The sequence below is a fragment of the Maylandia zebra genome, linkage group LG7 (assembly GCF_041146795.1).
Source record: "Maylandia zebra isolate NMK-2024a linkage group LG7, Mzebra_GT3a, whole genome shotgun sequence".
NCBI classification, from domain to species: domain Eukaryota; kingdom Metazoa; phylum Chordata; class Actinopteri; order Cichliformes; family Cichlidae; genus Maylandia; species Maylandia zebra.
In genome coordinates, this window is record NC_135173.1 from 27,789,604 (window position 1) to 27,806,508 (window position 16,905).

The following is a 16,905-nucleotide window of genomic DNA, read 5'->3' on the forward strand; positions in this document are numbered from 1 at the left end:
CTTTTCTTAAAGTTGTCTATATTATTTCCAATTAAGTTAAGGGTGTTAATGACGTTTGAAAATTCTGTCTTTAATTAAAAAAAAAACTCATACATGTATTTATGTGCATATATATTTTAAAAAGAAAATAAAAAAAACTAGACAAAAAAGTGTGCAAAAAGTGATCAGAAATGAAAATTATGTAACATAATACCATGTTCGAACTATTACTGTAAGTTCTTAAGGCTATTTGGGAGTTTAGTCTGAAGCCAAACGGTAGCATTTGAAGCAATTTCTCATCACACCTCACATTTCTCTCAGATGATGGTGGTTAATTGACTTTGCAAGATTTGCAATGACCCCACTTGTCACAACATGCAACCTTGTTAGTGTGAACGTCATCAACAACAGGAGCACTCTTGGGTGACGGTGGTGAAGATGTGATGCGCAGTGATGGGCGCCCCCCTTTGTGAATTCAAAGGATCAGGCTAACGTCTGTCTGGAAGCTCTTTTGTTTCAGTGGCTTTTGGACACCAAGTAGTTTACAGTCAGGGTGTTAAATGCATTGACAACACCAAGCGTTACAGTTTTGAGTTTAATTCCGGATGTGACATGTATGTGACAACGATATTTGACAAATGTCATCTATATCAAACTGTTTTAGAAACGTTGCCAGACTAGGCTATATGTGACATGTTATTTAACGATTAGAATTGTTGAATGAGTTTAAATTTACCTTTGGTAAGAGAGAGCTGGGGTTTTAAAATTAGTTAGCTGCCTAGGTGTGCTGCCATTTTGGAAATGATGTCATGGGTGCTTGCCAGGTCAAGCTTGGTCTTGAGGGAAGATTGTTTAATGCTGTTTCATCTTCAGATGCCCAGTCTTGTCCTTACTGAAGTCCTAGTCTCTGTGTTCCAGGAGCTGTCTCAAGGCCTGATGAGACACGCTGATGCTTTGTACCCACGGGTGGTCCAGCGGTCTAGTGTGTGTGAGTGTCTTTCAGAGTGTGTCTCCAAAAGAAGCACACAGACACACATATTCATAAGAAGCACTCTGGTGGAGAGCACAGGGCACATCATCAACAACAGACTGCAGTAAGGACATTTCCACAGAGCAGTGGTTAACATTTAGTAAATGTTTTTAATGAGATCCCTTGTGAGTTAGTACCTATCAGTACCTATGACATATCAGTAAAGTCAATACACATCATATCAGGATCAGAGATATTGTAGGAGGGCCCTATTTGATGAGTTAAATAAAGATTATTTAGTGTGATGGTTCCATGCTCAGTGTATACATTCTAAACATTATAGACTGAAATGTACACGTCTTTGTCTTTTTTCAAAGTTAAATAAATAAATGCCTGATAGGTATGAACCCTTAGTTTTAGAACTTGTATTAACAATAGGAAACTAATCTACAATACACTGTGAAAGCATCTTTGTTTTAGTATCTCTGTTTAGACAGAACAAATAACATAAACTGTAAAAGACACAGTCTGGTTAGGTAGAGTTGCAGACATTTGTGACTGTAAATCTCTGGCACAGTCATTGCCTCTTTTATACCATGTCCTCATAAATGAAGTTGTTCCTTATTTCCTCTGTTGTGTTATTAAAGTGAACTGAAGAAAACACTGACTGTCACTCTGGCTGAAAGCATTGTGCAGCAGGTGCTACAGGATCTAAAAGTGGCACAGGACAAAATAGTAAGTGCATGTGTGTGTGTGTGTGTGTGTGTGTGTGTGTGTGTGTGTGTGTGTGTGTGTGTGTGTGTGTGTGTGTGTGTGTGTGTGTGTGTGTGAATACTACACACTCACAATCAGCCAAACCATTGAAACCAGGTATAATAATGAAGGTCATCTTGTTACAGTACATGTTCTGCTGGGAAACCTAGAGTACCTTTACTCATAAAGATGTTGCTTTAACACAGTGGTTCCCAAACTTTTTTTGCTAGGCCCCCCTTTGTTTTACAAGAAAATCTTTGCGGACAGTACAGCACGAGCTCCTGATGCAGGGCTGTCCAAATTCTGCCGGGGATACCTACCTTGGCACCACCGTCGTGCAGGTGAAGCCAAAGGCAAGATATGCGTCATCATATTTTCTAGTCTTTGGCTTGGAAGGAAGTTGGTTTGGAAGCATATTTGGCGATGCTTCATCTCCTGCTATGCGTTTGTGTTGGAGCCCCATCAAAAACCTGTCCATCATGCTAGCAGTGTCCAAGCATTCTTTTTTTTATATCCATACTGCGCCCCCTCTGAGCTCTATAAGCCTCGACATCCACGGACCCCACTCTGTGATTTTACTTGTCCTACTACTTCATTTGCTCTGAGAGTTTAGAAGTCTGTTCTGGAAGTATGGTGACATTTCACACAATGCATCTAATTCAGTGCTTAATCCTAATAGCAGTCTATATCACATAAGAAATAGCAATATAATTAATTTTATCTTCAGGTTACCTTTATCTAAACTGGTTCAAAACATACTTAGAAAACAGGAAATACTTTGTATCAATAGGTAACTTCACATCTGAGCAGACAAGTATCACATGTGGAGTTCCCCAAGGTTCCATCTTGGGACCCTTTCTGTTTAACATTTACATGCTCCCACTGGCACAGATTATAAAGAACAAAATAAACTACCACAGCTATGCAGATGACACACAAATATATATCACAATGTCACCAGGAGACCGAGGCCCTGTACAGGCTCTTGGTAAATGCATTGAGGAAATTAATGACTGGTTGTGCCACAATTTTCTTCAGCTAAACAAAAACAAAACTGAGGTAATAGTCTTTGGCGCCAAAGAAAAACGATTACAGGTCACCAGAGAACTTCAATCTATACACCTAAAAACCACAAACCAGGCGAGAAATTTGGGTGTAGTGATGGATGCAGACCTAAACTTAGAAAAACACATTAAGACAATAACAAAGTCAGCTTTCTATCACCTCAAGAATATTTCAAGGATAAAAGATCTGATGTCTCAACAGGACCTGGAAAAACTAGTCCATGCATTCATCTTTAGTAGGCTTGATTACTGTAACAGCATCTTTACAGGTCTACCTAAAAAATCAGTCAGACAACTACAGCTCATTCAGAACTCTGCTGCTCGAGTCCTCACTAAGACCAAAAAAGTGGACCACATCAGTCCAGCTCTGAGGTCCTTACACTGGCTGCCTGTCCGTCAGAGGATAGACTTTAAAGTTCTGATGCTGGCCTATAAAGCTCTGAATGGTTTAGGACCAAAATACATCAGTGACCCCCTGACCCAGTATGAACCTTCCAGATCCCTCAGGTCATCTGGATCTGGTCTTTTATCAGTTCCCAGAGTCAGAACCAGACACGGAGAAGCTGCATTCAGCTTTTATGCTCCTTATATCTGGAACAAACTCCCAGAAAGCCTCAGATCAGCTGAAACACTCAGTTTATTTAAATCCAGGTTGAAGACTCAGCTGCATTTGAATAAAGCACCAAATCCACACTTTTAAGCTTAAATTTCAAAACTTACATTTAACTACTGATTTTATCTACTGTTCTGATTTTATCTGTTTTGATTTTATATACTGTTTTGTTTGTTTGTTAATTAGTTTGTTTGTTTGCTTGTTTTAATCAATTTTAAATCATGCTTTTTATTTGTTTTTGTTTCTAATGTCTCTGTAAAGCACTTTGAATCACCTTGTTGTTGAATTGTGCTATACAAATAAACTTGCCCTGCCTTGCCTTGCCTTGCCTTGCCTTCAATAGAATGAGAAAACCTTCTTAAGCATTGTACTGCACTGTATGCAAATATCTTTGGTATACGCAATCATGGGGATAATTGTTTTCTTGTATTATTCAGGATTGTCTTATAAAAGAAAATACATGCAATACCCAGAGACTCAACATCCCAGAACTCAAAGTGGTTGAGAGTGACTTCCCAACTGATGACGTTAGTAACACACACCTATCTATCCATCCACTCTTTTTTTTAATCTAATTGTTTAATTTTCTGATTTTTCCTAATATTTTATTCTATTCTCTCCATCACAGTACAGTCCAGCAATTTGGAGAAATAGTTTTTACTCTAAGAGCCTGAGACCCGCCTGTTCAATTAAAAGTAAGTGAAAATTATTGTGTAATCCAGTCTCTGAATCTGGATTCTGCTCACTTCAACTCATTCAGTGTACATGTGGAGGTAACTGCAAGAACCATCAAAAGAATCCAAATCTAATTTAGAGTAATTTGTACTTAACTTCTATATTTGTCCAGTCACTCACTGCTGTTTCCAAACAGGTAGAGCAAAAACAGTTATTCTAACCACAATCAAAATAAAATACATTTTTTACAGTGTAAAAAATCATATTAAATATAGATAAAAAAATAATTAGTGTCTTTACATGATCTGGTTTTGCTCAAATCATAGTCTACTTTCTGTAATCTCATGCAGTCTTCTTATATTCTGTTTCAGTATAATCAGAATGTCTACTATCAATTATTATCATATATAGAGAGCACTGTGCAAAAGTCTTGACTACCCACTCATTTTATAACATTTCATTAGAAAAAAGGGATATAGGTGCAGTGATTTATTGAAGCCTACATGGAAATACAATTTATGGGGGGGGGGGGGGGGAGACAACAAGCTTGAAAGTCAGTTACTGGTATGATAGTTACCAGTATGAATTACTGGTATCACCTATATTCTTCAACCCAGCCTGAACTCTGCAGCAGCTTTCTTGTAATTTCTTAAGTAGTCTTCAGGAATAGTTCTCTAAGCACCTTGAAGGACATTACAAAGCTCTTCACTGGATGGAGGCTTCCTTTTGTTCCATTCTCTATCAAGATGAACGCACATTGCTTCAATAACGCTGAGGGCGGGGCTCTGGGGAGGCCCATCTATGACTGATGCTGTTCCACTGTGGCCTTTTTCTATCTAAGTATGGGTTTATTGCAGTGACAGTCTGTTTGGAATCATTGTTTTGCAGAAGTCGCATCCCAATCTGATGCTTTACAGATAGTATTATCTGTAAAGCAATACTAAACCCTGACCTCCTCCAAACATGCTGATGACCATTTGAGATAAAACTTTCCATTTGGATTCATCACTCCATAAGACCTGTTGCCACTGATTTTCATTGCAGTTCTTCCTTCCTCTGAAAATGGTTAGGTACAAAGACTGGACTGAAATTGAGTGAAAAAAAACACACAGCCAATGTCCAAACTTTCAGAAAGCCTGGACGACCTGTGTTCAAACCACAAGCAAAATATAAAACCATTAGCATAGTACTATATATACAGTGCCTGTGGATAAGCTCCCCAATGTGTGTGGCTTTGCTTTCGGGTCCTCCCAGTTTTCTTTATTTATATTCAAACCCCCTGCAGCTTCCTGCTGAAAAACTACTCAAAGGGAGAAAATCCTTAAGGCCTAGGGCACTTCCTGAACTGCAAACAACAGAGGGTCTAAACAGCGATCCCAGTTGCATCCGTTCTTGTGAATGGACTTACAAATCAGAGACTTTATTCAGCGCTCCACCAACCTGCCAGTCTGAGGGTGGTAGACGCTGTTCCGAACAGATTTAATGGGCAGTACTTCAGACTGACCATTAATGGTAACGGGCACTTTCGGAATGACTGGCTGGTTCAGGATGCCCCGTGGTTTGCCCAGAGTCAGTGTCAGACCACCTTGCATCACCACTAAGCCCAGCACAGACATCGCAATTCTTTACTGGTTATGAATGCACCCCTGCACGCTTCCCCATTAATCTGTTTCCAAAATTAAGAGGTGCATCCACAGCCTGCAGTCTATATGTTTTGCCCCTGTATTAATTAATTTCCACAGGGACTATAGGATATTTATGAGTGTCCCCAATTAAACACCTAATCTCCACACACTCCGATTACTGCAATGCCCCCGGGTGAACCAGGGTTTGGTGGGCCAGAGTACACCATAGCTGGGCGTGCACTGACACACTGTAAGTCTCTCCTGGACTAAGGAAGGGCCTGGTAACGTGGAACACTTTTTGCACCACCATCAGTGGGCACTCTCAGTGTCCCGGCCACCGACACCTCCAGCACCCCCTCCATGGAGGTGCATCTAATTTATGTGATGACTCCTTCCAAGCACTTTGCAACCTGTTCTCTATTGTGTGCCTTTTCACTTGTTTCTTATTTATTCCTGCTGTTTTACTATTTATATCTAATTCCTGCACAACTGGTCTGGAGCATCCACACTTTCATTGTACATGTACAATGACAATAAAGGGCTATTCTATTCTATTCTATTCTATTCTATTCTATTCTATTCTATGCTATTCTAATGGTATCACAGCCATATTCTGTATAAAGGTAATCTGGTGACAAACTGCCCAGTATTACATCTGAGCTCATGTACATGTATCATCCTGTATTCTTCATATATGCTGTGCCATGCTGAACTATTCTGTGGCAGACATGCAGCACTGTTTGGTTAATTGGAGCATAGCCTGTTTACTTTCACACCAGTGACTCTTACCACAGGAGAGATCAGATGGAGAGAAGATGGAGGAGAGGACGATTTGCATTCTTGAATTTATTTATCTATGCAGCAGGGACAACATATATTAACATTGCTGCGTTTAAATAAAACACGACTGATACCATAGAATATTAATAACCACTAATTTGCAGACCTTGTCCCTGGTTAGATTTTTAAGACACAACCTAACAATACAAATACAGAAACCAGTAGAGTAACTAACACAAAAATTATAGAACAACATCAACCAATACAGATGCAAACTTCAAAGAACAACAGTTAAGAAGGACAGTAGACTCATTTCAGTGGTCACAGATTTCCCTTTGTTTAAGTCATAATTTTGCCTTTGGATTAAAAACTATAAAATCAGTCAATGTTTTCATTTCTGGTGGTAGAATGCTTCAAATCTGTGGACCTTTATCTGTAAAAGAGGCCCAACCAAATATTTTCTTTACATTTAGGTGTTTTATAATTACCATTATCAGTTACTCTTGTTGGAAACTAAATGATGAGGGAAGAAAGTAGAAAACAGTGGGGTGAGTTAGGATATTTCAGCTCACAATGACACAATCCATTGTCCTGTAGCTTGATAGTTTTGAAAGTAATAAAATCTGACACACACAAAGATAAGAGAACATCCAGACGTCCACTGTCTGTGTGATTTTGTGAATAAATTATTTGTTTTTGTTCTTAGCAAAAGCTATGAACTCCATATATATAATAGGGTTAAAGCTGTATTAAGGTGTGGGATTCTGATTTTACTGTAATATACAGAAATGAACGCGGAATTCTTAGATTTTTCTCTGGAGTTCATAACTCTTGCGGATTAGTGACCTACCAGCCAATCAGATAACAGTATTCCTTGTTGCTGTATTAATTTTTTCCCCCACCTTACTGTATGTCAGTATGTTAGAAGCATTCGCCTGTCAATATAGTCCATCATAGGATAATCATCAACCGTATTTCCTACCTGTTGGCTGGTGTCAGAATCATCCCGTGGAGGAGCGGTGACCATCTTCAACCAAAATGCTTGTTTTTAATTTTTAAGAAACACGTCCTGTCAATCATTAGTCTCCGCCCGCCCCTCCCCCTTGATACACGCACACAACACAAAATCAGGGTAAAAAGTCTAAAAGTGAAAAAAAAAAAGAACTGCAAATGAAAAAAGGGTTGAAACTGAAACTGAAAAAATTAATTTGAAGCAGGTGAAAAATTAAAACTGCAAAAAAAAAAAAAAAAAATGCATGAAAGCAACCCATTCAATTCAATTAATTCATTTTTTTAAACTTTTTTTTTTCATTTTTTTAAGTAGCAAAAGTTAGAATTTCAGTTTCAAATCACTTTTTCGACTGAATAAAACTTTTGAGTGTTTTTTTGTTTGTTTTTCTCAATGCTGCCTAGATATTCCCATGCACACACAGTACATTCCAGCAAATGCTTGTTTATCCCGTGGTCTGGAGACTCAGTCTTTTTAGCCTTTTCTCTTTCATCATCTCATTTTGAATGTCGTTTTTCATCACTTGCTTTATTTCATTCTCAGGTCTCCTGGATGCGGACTGGGAGCAGCAGATCAGGGACAGAGGAGCAGAGAGAGAGTGGGGAGGAGCTGCTGGAGAGAAAGACGGAGGAGGAAGGTGTGGCCTGCCTTGGTTACCAACAGCAACATCCCTGTCACTCACAGCCTCAAGCCCCACCCTTTCCCCTTCTACTTCCCCGTCCCCCTCCCCCCCAGGACAGAGGGGGAGTAGGCGGAGGGAGGGGGAGGTGGTAGCAGCGGATGCTGCAGAAGCAGTATCAGGAGCGAGAGGAGCATCGTTCATTCCTCTTCCCAGTCTCCCCCTCTTTTACTCCTCCGCTCAAGCTCCAACGGAGGAGGCAGCTGGCTGCGGAGGCTTACACAGGCGAGAGGCTCCCTTCCCTGGCTGCTGCCCCAGCCCGGGCCCCTTCCCCAGATCTGGATACACTGTTTCTCCCATGGAGCCTCTACCCACCCAGGGACAGACTCTAAGGCACTACACTGCCTCCCGACCAAGGCCACGACGCACACATACGCAACCCCCTTCCTCCAGGCCTCAGGTAAGAACACACATGCCAAAGACAGCGCAGACAAGCACGCACGCACACACATACTGTGAGGATGCATACAGAGCCATACATATAGAAGAATTTCAATGCAGAACGGACCCTTTTTTATTTACACATAGGCTGCGTACAGTGCATGGGCTTTATGAGGGCCTGGAATGTATGGTCATAAATTACAGCCACAGTAGAAAATAACCGTAACAGGATGCAGGAGCAGAAAGGTGAGAATTAGCAGGAAAGAAGGAGGATAGGGAGAAGGAGGGGGAATCTGTCTATCTGTGTAGCTAGCTATCTGTCTGTCTGTCTATCTGTCTGTCTGTCTGTCTGTCTAGCGCTTATGCTTGTAATTTCTGTTTCTTGTAGTAATAATGGTAGCCATCTTTATCTTTGCATTCTCTCCCCCCACGTAGTTGTGCACAGTGTGTGTGGGAGAACAGGCCCATAGGTTTTGGGAGTGGTGTTCCCTGGGTTGTTCCCAATGCTCGCTCTCTCTCTCTCTCTCTCTCTCTCTCTCTCTCTCTCTCTGTCACTCGGTGTGTGTGTGTGTGTGTGTGTGTGTGTGTGTGTGTGTGTGTGTCTTGGGAATGCTTTCACTAAGTCAATTATTCATGTTTTCACATTAGTGGGGGTCTTTCTCTGTTACTAAGTGCAAAGAAAAGGGGGATTCTCTTCATCTGATGTGACCTTATTTGTATGAATTGTGTCTTCTTTTGTTCCTTTTTTTTTTTAACTTTATACGAAGCTGCACATGGGCTGTTTTGTAGATATCATTGGAAAATGGTGGGTTTTTTTGTTTTGTTTTTTTTACAATATTATTGGTTTTGTAAAGCTATTTTCACTCATGCATTGCAGCTCTGAACAATGTTAGAGATTATTCCAAGGAGAAAAAAATGCAACTGGTCCAACACGTGTGGATTGGAAATCTCCAGCAATTTAGTGTGCCAGGTCCCAGAGTACAAGTCAGTGTGATAGCTAGTTAAAAGGCTGATTAATTGACAGCTTATTTCAGCAGATGCTGGCAGAACTACTAGTCATTACTGGTATCAGCTTACCAGCTTTAGTAATTCTAAAACTACTTAAGTGGCTTGAACACGATGCGATATTTTCTAATTGAAAAGCAAGAATAAAGAATTTCTGTAGTTATCGTCCATTATGTGGTTACTGGGCACTGTTTTCAATCATGTGGATGCCATGTTTGCCAGTTATTTTGGTAGCTTGGACTCTTGATGTCAATGGAAAATTGTATTTAGTAGTCAGTATAATCTTTTAGTGATATAAGTTTGCATATGGTAGAATACTGCATGTAGTTATTTGTATTAGGAAATATTCAACCATGTATACTTAGAGGCATATAATTAATTGTGTGTGATCTCTAACAGGCTGCAGGCTTGGGGTGCATCCCAGGAATGCACCCCCACGTCTGGGAGCATGAGAGCTCATACCTTGTTTTATTGTTTTACGGCAGGATTAACGTAGCTATGTCTGTTTTAGTTTAAGTGCTTCTTTACATATAGATGAACTGCTGGACTTCCTCACCATGTTATCTAGGGTGGGGGAGACTACCCCCTTTCCTGACCAAGGATGTACCTTTTGTGCTCTCATGACCCTTTGATCAGCAGGACACACACACACACACACACACACACACACACACACACACACACACACACACACACACACACACACACACACACCTACTGAAGTATAAATAAAGATTGGGGCAGTTTCTTAGTGCGAGTCTCAGTCTGGAGGCTGCCCTTGCTAGCAAGAAGTTCTGTGTGTTTCTCTTCTCTGAGTCTTTACTGAAGAAGTGTTTTAGAATATTTTCCCTAACACTTGATGAGTCAGTAATTTATAGTAGTTAGTCATTTGCAGGAAAATGATATAGCAAACATCACAAATTCACTGGATCTGTTTTTAATCACTCGAATGTCTTCTAGTTTTTCAAAATGGGATTGCTCTTGTATTATCTTAAGAATAAACAACAGAACTGCATTTTATGCATTTTCAATAATTAATCTGTTATTTATTTAGTACCAATTCACATCACAGAAAATTTAACATAGTACGGTCAAGACAACAGCATTAAACAGAGAAATCCAATGATGCTCTGTGAGGAAGCAGGTGGCAACTCGAGAGAGGGCAGCTACAGAGAGGATGAAGCACAAACTACAGTGTACACATGCATGAGGAGTGGATGATAAAAGAGTAGGGGAGAGATGCGCAGTGCATCTTGGGAGAGCTTTAGGTCTAACTGAGGGGTTACTGGAGGTATCCCTGTTTTTATATCAAAAATTTCCAAACCGAGGTTGTCTGTCTCCCAAACCAAACGGAGGCTTTGGGAAACAAACAGTGGAAAGGAAGGAAAGGAAAGGAAAGGAAAGGAAAGGAAAGGAAGGAGGAAATCTGAAGGCCCTATCTCCTTTTCTACTTTTGCAAAGCTAGAAACAACAAGCAAGGCTGCACTCTGAGAGCAAAGTGCTCTATTGGGATAATGTGGTACTATGAGCTCTTTAATGTATGATGGAGCTTGGTCATTAAGAGCTTAGTATGTGAGGAGAAGGATTTTGAATTCTTATTTTTACAGGAAGCTAATGTAGACTGTGACGTGTTCTGTTAGTACTCTCACTGCAGCATTTTGGATGGTCTCTGTTCAGAGACATATAGCGCATCCTAGTTATAAAAATGAAATAATTTAGCCTAAAAACACAAAGTATTTTTAGCATCATTCTGTGACAGAATACTTCTTATTTTGACAATATTGCTGTTGACAGATGGTAGTCCTGGAGGCCGTCCTTTCTGTCCGAGTAAGTGAAAACCCCCCAGAAACTGTATACTTCCCCAGAGCAGTGCTGGATGCCCAGGTGATGCCATATAAAATAAAATATATTCTTATTGTGGCCCCATTTGAGCCATTTTTTTTTGTTTTTGTCTTAATTCACACATCAAAAATTAAAGGTCACCAAAATGTTGTGATCAGATAGCTCAAAATGATGTTAAAGCTGAAAGTTTTTAAACTTTTCCCTCCAACCAGGCTGAACCGATTTAATCTGGCACTGTGAAAACAAAACTACAGTAATGCTACAAAGTAAGCCTTGATTTTTCATTTCAATCCAGTCACAATGAGAACAGTTAGGGCAGCAAGTGTGTCAAAAACATTATGTCCAGATCTGAGAGTTTTTTGTTTTGTTGTTGTTCACTGTCCATATAACTCTCCCCATTTCTTTTGTTTATTAGTCAGGTTTTTAAAGTAATTTTTTAATAGTAACATAATTAATCACTAATTTGCCTTCACTCTCCAAAGTAACTTTTACTGACATTGTACTTAAACTGTTTTGTCAGTTGTTTGTTTTGTGTTAGTAGAAGATCTGGTTTTTCCCAGATATTTTACACCTGGATAATGAATCCTGTTGTCTGTATGTTTAGTAATTTATTTCTATTTTTTAAATTTGCACACATTAACACAATAATAAAAAATAAATCAGTTAGCTAGTATTTATTTTGAAAATGTAGCACATGCTATTTAATTCATTCATTCAGATGAATTTCAACTGATTCCAGTGAATTGCCTGAAATTTACAGTCTGAGATTAAATAGAAAAAGACTTTTTGGATAACAAAAAGAGTCTTCTTCCAGCTATATGAAGTGAAAAGCTCTCCTGCTATGTAGTGTACCATATGCCAGTTTGCTAAGAGGTGGCAAAAATGTAGGCTAGTATAAATAACATCTGAAAAGTTAGCAAAAATAAAAAACATAAAAATCTATCTTTCTATCTATATATATGCGTGTATGTGTGTGTGTGTGAAGCTGCATACCTGACGATGTTTAAGATTACCTGAAACATCCTGGTCCAGCCAAGCCTAAAGGTTATAGTTATATCCTATAACTATAACCTTTACCAAACGTTTTAAGCCTAATCTTTAAAGTAGAGAGCGTGTCTGTGTCTTGATTCCCAACCAGGAGCTGGTTCAACAGAATAGGTTCTGATAGCTCTGCCTCCCATTCTTGTTCTGGAAAGTGTAGGAACCACAAGCCTGTATTCTCAGAGTGAAGTGTTAGGAGAAGACTTTTAACTTCCTTCTCCTCACATACCTGCAATATGTTTGTGGACCATAACAACTATAACAGGTGGACCTAACGTTTGAAAAGCAAAGACAAAAAGTGGAAGTGCCCAAAACCTGTGGGAAAATGGTAATTGACTCCCTTATGTTGTAACCACAGTGAACACTTTCTTGATAAGCTTGATGCTCCATTCATTATGACCCAAAACTAGCAGTTAAGTGCATTTTGTAAGTTATTCTATTCTAAGTCAGTCAAAATATTTTGTCTTTCAAAATGGGCTCTTTACAATCTCTATCTCTTTGGAATTGATTTTACCCAGTGACTGTCAGCAAGCTTGAGAAGCCATTTGTTAATCAATTAGGGAACAAGCATTTTTCCCTAGTGACCACAGGTTGCCAGGGAGTCACCAACCAGTCTCTGGGCCTGTGGAACTGAGGCCTAAGGTTTTGTATTTGAGGCGCCTCTCTGCTGCTAACATCATTATCAACATCAGTATATTATGGTATTTTATAGAAAAGAGTAAATATTGCCCAGTACACACTGTTTACTGTAATATCAGTATAATTTTAATGGGAAACGATGTGCTGCTATTCGGTTTGACTGTTTTCTTACAGGAATTTGTTTTCTGTATTCTGTCAGACAGCTTTTCTAGCTCATCTTGAGCCTGTGGGGATAGGCTTAGCTATTTACAGATACAGGACATGCATTTGATATTATATTGTCTTTCTTGCCTTTGACAAATTTTATATTTGTGGCAGCACGTATAGTAAAGTATTTTTATTTTAGGATTATGATTTTGATACACCATCTGCCTCAGAATAATGGACTGATGCTGTTAGTAAAAGAAAAGGTATTTTTGTTGCATAACAAAATCTCTTTGTGCAGCTAGAAGCATCTGTCTTACACAGGTTCTCAATATCATCATGCTCAAGTGATTCAGCATAAAACACTTATTAAACCATGAAGAAGTGACACAGTTCCAAAGTCTATTCAGGAGCCAAAATGAGGTCCTGTGTACTATAACCATTATTGACAGCATTATTGCTGCTTACACCCTAGATCCCCATCATCCATGATGGTCCTAAGGTCAGTCCTTGAAGGCAAATATCTGGGGGTTAAAACCAGGTCCTACCAGTTTTTACTACCAATGTCCTACTAGTTTGTTTGTCTTGGAGACAAATTGCATCAATGCAAGTACTGTCTCCATAACAATGGGAGTTATTAAGTTATTTTTATGAAGATAATTGTTAAGTAAGTATGATAACAGATGGCTAGGACACAAGGCATAGAAGGATCTGGCACATGGAAGACCTCCCACTGTACTGTATATTGGTAGCAGAGAGGTAGAAGCATGTCAGTTGATCCAGAAATGTCACAACACGGCTGTAGGCCGATAGCAAAACTGGACTCAAATGCAGAGAACCACAGCAGAGATGGCAAGAATAGTTTACAGTGTTTATTGAAAAAGCAGAGACTAGTACGTGGCAAAGTGAGACATGGATTAGACAGGAGCGTGGCGTGGGTGGCGTAGTAGCGTGGCCGTGGGTCAATAAGGGAAAACTGGGAATTTACAGGATCAACTGAAGCAAAGCAGGCACATCTGAGAAAAGAGGGGAAGGGGGTTAGGATGATGGTGGAGTGAAGGATGCTTGGAGAAGGTGAGTATTAGTGGTATAGCTTACTTGTAGCCAGGGTGGAGTTTGGCTTTGAGGAAAAGGCGGCGAGAATCCAGGTGAGTAATGGTAAAGGCTGACCTGAGTTCCACTGCATTTGAGATGGTGAGAGATGGCTGGAGGGCAGGCATGTGAGGTTCAGAGAACGTTCCAGAATGGAGAGGTTTTCCAAGAAGAACTGGAGCTGAAGGAAACTGGCATGGAAGGTCCAGGTGAACTGTGGCACAGGAAAACAAGGTAAACAAAAAACAAGAGACAAGAGCATGGAACTTGGAGCAGATTACCAAAGTTGACGAAGTGGCAGTGAAGGAGAGTCTGTGTCTAAATCTAAATCCTCAACCTGAGTACCAGCTCCAGGTGTGTGGGACTACAGGAGAGATGATGGCTCCGTCCAGGGGTGGAGACCAAGGAAACTCAGAAGCCTCATGGAATTTTCCAGCCATTCCCCCAGATCATGACAAGGAAGGTGGCAAAGTGATTTAGGACAAGAGTGGTACCTTTGGAAAATCTGTATTATCATATTATTATTGTCAGGTGCATATTATCCACTGAAATGCACCTATCAAATAAAGCAAGGAGGGAATTTGGAGGTAAAAACGAGCCCACTCAAGAGGTTTGGAATAAACTGTGTATAAAAAAGAGAGAGAGAGAGCTTTTGTGGCAGTGTACCATTATAGTACCGCGCTAGCAGGGAGTACAATGAGACAGGTGGCTTAAAAGAAGTGGCAACAAATGAAAGAAAGGATCATTATTTTTCTCTGGCTGATAAGAAAAAATGGATAGAGATAAATGATACTTTTGCCCAGGAAAACCTTCCTTTGTAATGGCTTTGGAACGCTTATATATTATTCCAGGCATAATTGTAGGCTCGCAATTTCGATTTAGTTTGCAGTTTGGGCATCGTTTGGTGAATACAGCTACCACGTTGACAGCTCAGTCTTTTTTCTACTTGATCTTAAGCATTTTTGAAATTCAGTCCATAAAAGATTTTCCTTTTAATAATGTGTCCATTGTTGAGTGCGGGTGAGAGTTGCTGTGTGAATGTATGTGAGAATAGGTTAATGGGATGTAGTTGGAAACGCACTTTGAGTGTTCAGTAAGATTAGAAGCATGAAATATAAGTACAAGTCTGTTTATTTATGCACAGACTTCTCCATAATCTACATTTCCACACATAATTATCACTAAGAGATTCCAAGGAACAGTTTTGCTCTAGAGAGTATGGCACGAAAATAGCTTTGCTGTTGTTTACGATGAATGTTGTTATTATGTAGGTGCAGTGTTGGGAAGCATAGGGGCTGTAAGGGCACTCACTTTAAAAGTGCCCTTACTTTAAAGGGCACTTTTAAAGTAAGGGCCCTTATAAACGACCTTGAATGCTGTGTTATCAAGGACATAGTTCTTGTCTGATATTGCTCTTAGTTAACACACAGGTGCTCTTTTTTTTGCTCCTGACTGATAGCTCCATATTCAGTATCCTTAGTCCAGTATAGCCACGATCCCTCTTCTACACAAGTCCAAACCATCTCAGCTGTGCCTTTGTCTCCAAAATGCTCAGCCTGAGCTGTCTTTCTGATGTACTCATTTGTAATCCTGTCTCCTGGTCACTCCCAATGAATACTTAAGCGTCTTCACCTCTGCCACCTCCAGATATGCCTGCTGTGTTTTTGTTAGTGCCACTGTCTTCAAGCAATATATCATAGCATGTGAACATTACCTTTCACTCTTGCTGCTATCTTTCTCTCACAAATCGCCCCTGACACTTGTCTCCGCTCATGCTACCCTCCCTGCACTCTCTTCTTCACTTCTCCTGTCCCCTGTCCATTGCTTGTCCACTTGTTTAAACTCATTCACCTTCACTACCTTCATCACTCCTACTACTTGCATCTTCACGTGGAAAGCTGACCTCCGGTGATAGGATTACAGCTAAAAACTAGCCCAAGGTGTTGCAAAAGTGAAAAAAAACCAATCACTTCTTAGGTCAGATGATCCTAGCTGTTCCTAGTTAACTGTTCCTCATTGCAATAGGAAAGTGGACATTATCTGTTTGAGCCTAACAGCTGTGTAGAGGAAGGGAAGTTAGCAAACTCAGCTTTAAAAACAACAACAGTTTTTATTTCCACTCTTTCTTTATTCTCCCTGTAAATAGGGTCAAGGTCACACCAAATGCCAAAATCAGTAAAAAACCACACATTTTTATAGATGGTCTTCAAACTTCACAACAATACACTTTGGGGGACACGAGGACCCAGGTTGGTTAATCATTTGACTTTCATCTTCATTGTTAATGCCCAAAGTCAAAGTTGTCCTTGAAAAACCATATTGAGTAATATATCATATGAAAGGGCATGGCGAGAGCTGTATTACACACTTTTTATTTTTTCAATGCGACTCCCTATGACATCACAATAATGCCATAAAGTCTGACAAAAATCACACATTCAACTTCACCTACAATTAGGGAGTACACGGCAACGAACAAAGCGAGATCCAGACTGTATATACACAGAAGTTTATTTAAGGATAATGGACACACCGGGGGAACACAGCTGAACAGAATTATAATTAGAAAAACTGAACATCACACACATGAGACAAGAGACTATCAAAAGAAAAC

General features: G+C 39.8%; 1 protein-coding gene across 1 annotated transcript in view; it reads left to right on the plus strand.

Moving 5' to 3' along the window:
- The window catches only part of carmil2 (capping protein regulator and myosin 1 linker 2), a 62,762-nt gene that overhangs the window by 20,627 nt on the left and 25,230 nt on the right, over positions 1-16,905 (plus strand). Inside the window, exons 27-31 of the mRNA XM_004556231.4 lie at positions 898-1,073; positions 1,597-1,684; positions 3,817-3,906; positions 4,008-4,074; positions 8,012-8,547. Coding sequence (XP_004556288.3) covers positions 898-1,073; positions 1,597-1,684; positions 3,817-3,906; positions 4,008-4,074; positions 8,012-8,547 — 957 coding nt within the window. The remainder of the gene's footprint in view (positions 1-897; positions 1,074-1,596; positions 1,685-3,816; positions 3,907-4,007; positions 4,075-8,011; positions 8,548-16,905) is intronic.